General features: G+C 43.4%; 1 protein-coding gene across 38 annotated transcripts in view; it reads right to left on the bottom strand.

Moving 5' to 3' along the window:
* Positions 1 to 363: 363 nt before the first annotated feature.
* LOC311257657 (protocadherin gamma-C5-like) overlaps positions 364 to 10,256 on the bottom strand; it is a 262,082-nt gene continuing 252,189 nt past the window's right edge. For 12 of the 38 annotated variants that reach the window (XM_084353441.1, XM_084353450.1, XM_084353447.1 and 9 more), the window contains exons 2-5: positions 8,483 to 8,541; positions 7,326 to 7,379; positions 4,762 to 4,859; positions 364 to 3,078 (exon numbers count right to left, since the gene is read on the bottom strand). In XM_084353441.1, the coding sequence (XP_084209567.1) occupies positions 2,795 to 3,078; positions 4,762 to 4,859; positions 7,326 to 7,379; positions 8,483 to 8,541 (495 nt within the window). In that variant the 3' untranslated portion in view covers positions 364 to 2,794. Of the gene's footprint in view, positions 3,079 to 4,761; positions 4,896 to 7,325; positions 7,380 to 8,482; positions 8,545 to 10,256 lie in introns of all 38 variants that reach the window. The other 26 variants (XM_084353455.1, XM_084353462.1, XM_084353460.1 and 23 more) reach the window with 6 other exon arrangements.

Below are 10,256 nucleotides of genomic sequence, written 5' to 3'. Positions count from 1 at the left end.
TAAAATTCCACATTTTACTTCTAATTGGGGTTTTGATTTTTAATAAAATAATTATCTTGCTGACTTTTAAAATGTAAATTTTTATAATTAATTAATATTTTGTCTTCTTTTTACAGCCTTTTATCTGCCAGAAAGAAAACCTGAAATGAACCAGGTATACAGCAAAGCTTCATGGGAAACATTGGGAGTGCTGCAGTCCTGCTGAATGTGGGTCACACAGACAAAAAGCCCCAAGCAGAAATTTTAATGCAAGACACGCTGGGTCTTAAATGACGCACAAAGTTAACTCACTCAAACTATAGTCTGTATGAAAATTTACACACATTAGCATAAAACAAATTACACACACAAGTATTTTTTAAATGAATTTCAGAATCTTTTTATTTGAAATGTCAGTGTTCAAGAGAAAATAAAACAGCAATATAAATATTAGCATAAAAATAAGAGTAACACAGGGGTATAGCGTGGGGGGCTAAGCATTTGATAAGAAAGATAATACAGCAGGATAGAGTAGTATTAATTCAGCAGCGGACGGACTTACACATATATAATATTTATAATCATTTGTTCATATGGACAGAAAGAGAATGAGAGGCATTCTTTCACAAATGCACGAGATAAAATCACCGCAAAAGAACATTAAGAGGTTACAGAAGGATAGAAACATTTCCATATTTTTTTGTTTTGTTTCTTTACAGGGTGATAAAAGATAGAGAGAAAATGAACACAAAAATATGCGCAACACATATCACAAGTTAACTAGTCTACGTGTGTCACTTTGTTTACTTATCTAAAGTTATCTTTAATTCATTTATTTACACTGAAGAGTTAGTTGGCTTCCATGGTGCTTAGTTACTACATTGCAACACAAACTGTTGAAGAACATCTCAGATTTTTATTCATTATTGATTTTTTTTTTTTTTAAACCGTGGTTTTCTTATTTTTCTTGAAAAACAAAATGCAACACATTCCAGTAGTAAGCCACGCCTTGTGGAGAGGGACTCTTGTTTTTGAAAATGTTGGACGTGGTCCCTGCTATACAAACAACTGGCTCATACCGTCGACAGGACTCGTGTTTATTTACAGTGGGAGAAGAGCCTCACAGGACCGGGGAGTGAAGGAAAGAGGGGAGTGGTAGAAAGGCTGGGGTTTCCCATTGATTTCAATGAAGAGGAGGGATATTTCAAAGGGCTCTCGAGTGGCATCTCCTCACCAACAGGGACAGCTGTGCTCGGCTCTGTTGACCTCTACCTGGGTCAGTGCATTAGAGAAAGTTTCAGGGATGGGCGGGTCAACAGTGGTTCCTCTGTACATTCAGTGGGTAGAGCCAAGGTGTTTTCCCCACCCCCCTGGTTGATGCCATGGTGCCACCCCAGCCTGTGTACCCCTCACCACAGCCCCCTCACTCCCCCTGACCTAGCCTGCAAGCTGCCTTTTCTCATGCAGTTGTATCTGGCCAAGAGGCCTGACAGACAGATGGACGTCAAAGTAAAGACTTCATATCTTATACAAACATTTCCTCTATGCTATCGAATCGTTATCTCCCAAAGAAAAAACATGTTACTGTGTCACATCAAGAAGTGTCTTCACTTCATAGATAGTGAGGGGAAATACTCTAGTGGCTTGCAAAGTCTCTAGAAACTCCTAAGCACTTAAGTTGACCACATCTATGCGTTTCCCTAAAGACTGAAGTGATTACTACCCCTACATCATCTCATCAGAATACGAACAGTGCATTTCTCTTTGTTTGGCTCTCAACGTGGGGTAGTGAGTGAGGGGAGGACACGAGCTGGGTGTGAAGAGGGGAGGGTAGAGGGTGCAGGGCAGCACGACATGTCTGTGCCCATCTGGAGGTGTTATACAAGAAGCCAGTCCCTGCTGCTATACCACCTGCATGGACAGCATGGCTCGTGACTCCATGACACATCGCCAGGCCACACCACCCCCACCCTCTGCCAGCCACTCCTCTGGGTGCATGCTCAGGTCATAAAAATATCATTAAAATCCTTTTTTTAAACTATGATTACAAAAGTAATTCTCATTTTGTGTCAAGTAAATGCTACATGTGCATTATATTGACCTGCGATTGGAGGGAGGATTACAGATTCAGAATTTCCTCCTCTTTGCTTTTGCAATGCATAGTTTGCAACTCTAAACTAGTATATGCAGTTTGAACCTTAAAGAGCATGCAGAAGAGTTTGTAACACCTGTCAAACGAAAGCCTCATATCTACAGGACTTATGCTTTAAGACCCTGCAAGGCTGACCCTATATAGGAATCTAATGAATGGCAACTAGCGTACTTTACAATAGATGACTTTCCTCCTCAGGGAAAGAGCACAATAAATCCAACATGAACGACACTAACATTTCGTCTCTGAATACATCACTGCGTATAGCCTTGTCATCCCAGCAAGGTTCCTTACACTGAATCTTTTTGTCCAAGTTCATTTGATTTTGCCAAAATAAAAAACAAACAAAACAAAAATCACTATAACCCCCCATACCCTGCCAAAACTATCCACCGACAAAGATTACGTGAGAAATACTCGACCTTCAGCACAACACGGGTTATCAACACCAGTAACAGCCTTCAGCACATTCAGATTCTTTAGACACTCTTTCAAAGAACCATCAACATCGTCCATGTGGTCAAAAGTGATTTGCTGTCATTATTTAGACCGTGGCTAGCATGAGTGACAGCAGAGCAGTAAGATATTTAATGGGAAGGGTATGGGAGGTCGAATTTCTCATCAGATCAGGCCGGGTTTATCTCCACCTCTCTCCGTCCAGCTCTACTTCTTCTCCTTCTTGGTGGACTTCTTCTTGGAGGCAGGGGTCTGCGCGGCCTTGGGGGGCTCGGGCTGGGCTGAGGCCTGGGGTGGGGGCAGCGCCTGCTGGGTGGCCTGCTGGGCTGTGGCCTGCTGCTGCTGGGGGTTGGAGGTGAGGGTGGCCGTGCTGCCGGGGATGTAGACGTTCTGGCGATAGTCGGGCACGTGCTGCAAGGTGAACTGGGGGCTGTAGCGGGTGCTCAGGCCCATTGTGCCGGGTCCCAGAGTGGCTGTAGCCTCGCTCACTTCTGGGGAGAAGAGAGACAGAGTGGGGGAATAAGGGATGAGGAGGGAGAGGAGAGAGGGATGAAACTTGTTAGACAACGAGAAATTGAAAGTTTTAGTGTTGCAGTGTTATATTGAAGCAGTGAAATGAAAAAAGGGTCATAAAAGGAGACTAATCTCATTACTTTTAAAGCCTATAAAAGAGTTAAGGTACTTGATTGAAGAGGGATTCTGTATCAACATTGGATTTCATTTAAACAAATCCCAATGCTCAGCAAAACATGAGTTTGCAGTGAGCGAAACTAAGGGCATGAGTAGAAGAAAAATGAGCAAAAGAGGCAAAAGAGGTGTTACAAAATGGTCGATTGTGTGCAGATGTTTTCTTTCTACAAGCAATGATGAAACTGTCTCCCCAGCAAACTCCTCTGCCTTCTGGTTTTCTATCACGCCTGCCCTGAGTGAGTATGTGCACGAGCATGACGTAGCTGCTCAGCTCATAATTCTCCCACAGCCCCTGCATTGCAGAGCCAGAGACACAAACGCTCCCTCCCCCAATCCTGTAGCTCCTCTCAGCCTATATAAACACACATGAGCACACAGATACTGTCATGCTCACCACACTGGCTTCCAAAAAGCCAAAGCAGTGACAGAAAACATTATGTTTTAATACTCTTTCTTCTCTAGCACAGCGCTTTAGTAATTCGTTGCGTTGTGCTTATCAACACAGTGACATTAAGTTTAGAGGAGACAGAGACGACCTTCAGTGTTTATCACATGCACTGTTCGCTCTATCCTTCCTGATGGCACTGACTGTTCCTTCTATCTAACTTTGCGCTGACATGCAGGTTACAACATAGCCCAAGACAGAGCCTTTTCTCTTCTCTGTCTCTCTGTTCACTACAATGGAAAAATTTCACACCATGTCCGGTGCAGTGTCCAAGAGGGGGAGGGTGTGTGTGAGGAGGGAGGGCGGTGTGATGTGTCAATGGTTAAAATAACAGTGGAAACAATGACTTGAGTCTATGAGGTAATACATCTTATTGAGTTTGTCCCTGCATCATTACTGTGTATTTTGTGTTAGACTGTCACTGTAATTTGTGTTGCTCAGCCCATTCTCAAGGCCAACTCGATGTGTATTTTTCCAGGTTATTACGAAGGCTTCCACAGTAACAGCCCAAAGATGAATCACTGTATTCCCCTCAGTGCTAGTCACTGCAGGAACAGAGATATAGGACAGTAGATACGTTGTGAAATATGTGAATCTCTGGTTATGTATGAACCTACAGGCTGTATATTACATAACTGTTCATGTTGCTCTTCAGCCATCTGTTTATGATAAAACACTGTGCATGTGATTCATGTGTACAGTGGCAACATGCATCACTGTTATGTTATTCAGTTCAACACATCAACTGGACTGTTTATCTGAGGAACTGCAGGTAGTGACGTCCAGTGTCTGGGTATCATATGAGGCTTCCTCTGGACGCTTTTTAGCACACGTAACCCCATGGAAACATCAATGTGGGCACAGAGAGCTTTATCAATAAGCAAGTCTGGCTATTTGCCCTCTAACCAAACAGGACCCTAAATAAACTGCCGCTGCCCACGCACACCCTCGCTTAGCTTGTGAAAGAAAGACATTGATGTGGAAAAGAGAGGATGAGTTGATAGAAGGCAGGAAGAAGATGAGGAGGTATAGGACTCACCGTTAGCTGCAGCCATCAAGGCTTGGAGCTGCTCAGCCTCAGTTGGGGGCTGGGGCCAGGGGCCAGTTCCCATGGCAACCTCCGGTCCTCCGGTTGCCCTGTAGCGAAAAAGAGGAAAGAACAACTGTAAACAACTAGTGGCTCATCCTCTGCATTGTGTGTGTTTGTGTTTGTGTTTGTGTGTGTGTGTGTGTGTGTGTGTGTGTGTGTGTGTGTGTGTGGGTGGGGGTGGTTAGCTGACTGGTTTTAACAGTTGGTGGTTTATGATGTAAAGGCAAAGCAGCTGATGGCAAAGGCACACAGCCTGAGGAGACCTCGGCAAGGATAACAAGGAGGATGTATAGTATACAAAACAGGGCGTGTCGCATACAAAGGTGCACTCTTAAACACACTCTCGTTAAGGCATGTGCAAATTGTGTCTGCACACAGACGCACAGTAGCAAGCGTGTTCGCGCACTCACACACAGTAAACACCGAGCAGCATTCACTCTCTCTCTGTAATGACCATGAGCACTGCGCCGTCTAGTAAATCTGATTAAATATTTAATGATGCCACCTTTAAAGGAAATAGCAGTCTGCATAGTCACACATGCAGCGCTCAGTGAGCACTGAACATTTCCATCTGGGCAAACTTCACCTTCAAAGGCTTGTTTACTTACAGTCTGCAATTTGCATGTGGGGCAACAGAGGAGAAAGCAGACCTGCGATCTATTATACCCACCTACTTATTTCCATTCCCACACTTGTGACACACCAACACTAGCTCTACAACTGACAACTGGGTAACGATGCTTTAATCCTGGCTCTGCTCCTGTTCCCAAAGTGCTAATAAAGCCTTATCTTCTTTTTTACAGCACATCAATGTGATATCTTCACACTACTTGTACACTATGCAAACAAAAAAAAAAAAAAAAGAAAAACGAAAAATGCAACTTTACTTCCAAAGTCACAGAAAATCATATAAAACCACTATGGATGCTGCATCTAGAGTTGTTCCAGAGAAAATCACTATTTATGGTTTAAACTACTCTCTGAACCTCTTGAATTTTGTTTCTGCGTGTGCAATATATTGGTTATTTGACCGTTCGGGGTATAACAAACCAACTGAGGGCATTTAGCAGAGGATCATTATCCCACAGGGACATGGGTAAGAGGTCGTGGTGGAGTATATAGCTCCGGAGAGGATAGTAAACAACACATCAGGGATTAAAAGGACACAGAGGTTTCAGGTTCATCTTCCTCACAAATGAGGGCTGTAGTAGTAAATGAGGGAAGCTGGAATGTATGTAATAGATATTGTGTTAAATGCATGGGATGTGGAGAGGAACGCTCTTTTTTATTCAAAACTAACAAAAAAGAACTCCTGGATAAGTTGGTCTACTCTTAAAAGAAAGTAAAGGACACAGTGAGGGGAAAAAGTGAAAAAGGAATTCTAACAAAAAACAGCAATTTGTTTAAGAGCAGGTTGCCAGGTCTCACTGCCAAAACTCTGAAGTGGTTTTCAGTTCGGTGCCAGAGAGAGACCGAGGGAGAGAAACATGTACGTCCTGTGCCAGGCAGCCAATGAGAAACAGGCTGGGTAAAAGCAAGGTCACTGGAGCCAGGGGCAGCCATTTTGTGCCTCTCTTCATATCACTTAAGATAAGAGGGAATGCTTCATTTGTGCTAAATTAGCGTCTCTCTGTACTTATCACATCCTGTGGTTGTATAAAGCGCTTCCTGTGGTCAGGGTTATCACTTCCTGTGGGCAAGATTGTGAACTGTGGTCCAGAGGGATGTCTGTGGTTGGCCAGACAGGGCTATCGTTTTTCCTCTGCAACCTTACATGACATGTTTAATGTCTACAGATGGCTCCCCTTGTTGTTTTGCAGAAAACCTCCTAGACTTTAACTTGAAACTTTAACTGAAGCCCATTTAGCCAGTCACATGGTGACCATGCTGACATCTGTCTCATCTGCATGTTGACCACAGGAGTTTAATGTGGAGAACTGTTTCCTTCATGGAGGAACTTTTTAACCTCCACCAGGCATTTTAAAGTAATCAATCATGAGACAGCTGTCTGCATTGTCTCGGTCTTGTCTCGGTTGTCTTTAACTGGATAATTCACATGAAGAAGCCAAATGTGGGTGGTGATTGAGCTACAACCATCACAGACATACATCAAAGGCAACACTGTACGGTAAGCCAGTCTTCTAGAAGGAACAAGAGCTCTCACGCTATAATGACCAAATGTATAGCACACATACAAGGCATAACAAATCTACAAAACACTGCACGCAAACTCAAAAGTGTCACAATCCTTTCTACGCCACAGCAGGCATTGTGGCCTATGCACATCGATCAACAAACCCCATCAAACTTTTAGGGAGACTAACAGAAGCTATAGGTTAGGTACATCTACACACAGCACAGCACTCAACTGCAGTGCACTATCTCAAAGATTTTAGCCACTCTCTGCCCTTATCAGCTGATGTGTGATCAGGTCAGTGAGTGAACAAAACTGAACACTGATCAGGTACTAAGGACAGAAAATGATCAAATACAGTCTACATCTAAATAGGTACCTTGTCCCATTCTTCGGAGTCCATCGTATGTGTGTACCGTATGGCATGTGGGGACTAAAAACACAACAAGTTATACAGTCTGAAAGAATCATTGTGTATTTGAAAGTTGGAGTTAGTCTAGGGAAAAGGAAACTGCTGAGATGTTGTGCTCTAGATCTCAGTGGAAAATATGTTGAGTCTGTCATGTCCATTTTAAATACCAGAGATGGAGAGAGTTGGGTTTATTTTTCTCCACCACTGACATGAATCAGTTCCAATGTGTCTAAACTCCCTGTGGTATTCCATAACGACAGTGCCGTGTGTTTGTGTGTCTAACATTTTCCTGACTTGGCTCATAAGAGTGTTCTGCCCCAGCTGGTATGTTTCAGGGCGAAGCCTTGACTCACAGAATGTGTTGTGCAATCATTGTTGTGAAAACTGCACGCGCCCCATTTGAGCCCACAGTATATCGACAAATAGCATCGTCAACCATCAACACAAAAGCTCACTAAAACACACAACTGAAATACAGAAACGCAATTCGTCTATTGGCATTTAACGGAGGAGTCACAAGTGTCGAAATTAAATGTGTCAGAACTAGTCAGTGCGACCTCTCAGATATAAGTATATGAAGAGAGAGCAAGAAGGATAAATACACTGTCCCATCCCCCCACTAGCTCTGGTCGCCGTCCCTCATCAGTAGTACTGAGTGATGGCGCACAGGCTCAGAGAGCGCAGAGAGGAGAGGAACAGGAGGAGGGGGAGGGGGAGGGGGAGTGGAAGCTGCGGCAGCCATTTTATAAAGCAGCCTGAAAACAGGCAGAGATGCTCAGTCAGGAGTGTAAATCAACAATCTGAATTCACTGAGCAGAATCATGCAGTAAAAAAATGCATCATCACTACACCATAATTAAAAGTCAGGTTCAGATGTTTGCATTGTGACTTTGATGTCATCACTACTTTTACAATCAGCATCCTGCAGGCAGCCAGTTCTTATGGTTATAACACTCTCTATCCACCATCCCCCGCTTTTTTTATTCCTCATCCTTCATCACTCCCTCTATCTTTATGATAAGCTCGCCTTGTGCAGCGCGACAACATGTCCTTCACGTACTGGGCATTTTATCAGTGTGTGTATGTGTGTGTGTGTGTGCGTGTGTGTGTGTCAGTTTACTCACCCGCTAGGTCCGGGTCTCTGTCCCTGTGTGAAGCGCCAGTCATTGTTGGGAGGCTTTTGCTGTGAAGAGAAACAGAAGATGCAACATGAATTGTATGTTTCATTGCAACAACAGTGGGACGTTTCGAAAGTGTAACCTTGTTCTGTGTGTGATGGTGTATGTCTGTGTGTCTGTCTGTGATTTAGAAAAAAGATTTTCAGATTTTCAGTGACGGGTTACAGATGGCAACAAATATCTGTATGCTCAGGCATTCATGTTGTCCAAAAGCTGTGGAGCATAAAATGCTGCAGAGGAACACACACACGCTCATAAACAAACAGACTGGGGCTTTGCTGATAAAATGGGACTCATAACTACAAACAAAAGGCAGATAATATCAAAGAAAAGAACTACATGATCACATAAATGAGAAAAAAGCTATAAAACAGTGTAATAAGAATGAACCAATGAAGCCAGAACATTAATCAAAGAAGAAGAAATTTGATACCAATAAGGCTAGAATGGTGGCTCTGCAGTGATAAAAGCCTTTCTCATATCTACGTGTCCTTGCTACTCTCTATTAATGTCTCCAAGCCTATTGCACTCTTGTCCATCTCTACCTCACTGACCATGCCACCATGTCTCTTCCATCTCTCTAGCTCTTTCCCTCTCTCTCAGGCTCTCTTGTTGTGCAGTGATGCGGTGAATAGACCTCTTGGCTTGGCTCCAGATTCTGCCGCCTAATCGACACAAGAGCTCCCGGGAGAGTGAGGCCAGCGGGATGATGTGCTGCATTATTAAAAGAGCTGTTCTACCCGAGGGAATGATGGGACGAAGCGAGAGAGCAGGAGAGTAAACAGAAGGAGAAAATCCCTAAAAACATATCTACACGAAAAGAACAGTATTGGAGGATAAACTGGAGCATCTACTGTAAAAGATAACAGGTAACTAAGAAACAAATGCACCGTAATGTAGTGGATGCACAAAAAGAACAAGTGAAATGGGGAATAGTGTTCAGTATCCATGCAGACAAAACTGACTGCCTCGCCACAAAAAAAGAATTACAGAGAAATTAACAGCAACCTAAATAAGGGAGTAAAAGAAGGAACTGTGGTGTATCGTCTGGTCTAAGGACCTGTGAAGGCCACGGGAAAGTGTGGATGATAACGAAGCAACATAGCCATCAGTTTTTGTTCAACAATACACAAATATCTGGCAGTGGATTAAGATTTGGTGTCATCTACAAAAGGGTCTGTTTCATCTTAGTGGTAACACAACACAATCAGTCCAGTCTTCAACATTCGGGAATTAGAAAAAAAAGTCTGCTTGGTTATTGCAACACATTGCAATGCCAGAACTCAGAAGCTGTCATTATTATAACATAAAAGGATAGAGGTTGAGGATGAGAAGAGGAGGGCGGATCTGACCTCTTCTTCATAGCAGAGCTTGGTCGATGTTTATCTAAAAATGGATTGAGAGATGAGTTTATGTGCGTGGGCACATGAGTCTGTCTGAGCTTTGGTAGGGAGAGAAAAAGATCAGCACTGAGTGGAGGCAAACATCCACCGAGGGGCCCAGCATTCCAGCTGTGTGACTCGTTCTCACCACACAAACACTCACGGACACACGCTCGTCATTTCCAAGGTCAGATCCCACCGCAGGCATGGTGAATAAAGGGTAACTGACTGACTGGGCTGCACTGCTAGCTTAAGGTAAACACCTCATGTGCTCTTATCCTGCATGCTTCATTACACATAACAAACAGAGAGGTAATGTCCATACAAATGCAACTATT

This window comes from Pagrus pagrus, assembly GCF_965226575.1.
Source record: "Pagrus pagrus genome assembly, chromosome: 5".
Lineage (NCBI taxonomy): Eukaryota > Metazoa > Chordata > Actinopteri > Spariformes > Sparidae > Pagrus > Pagrus pagrus.
The sequence above is the reverse complement of the archived record's forward strand: the minus strand, read 5'-3'. Positions and strand labels throughout refer to the sequence as shown.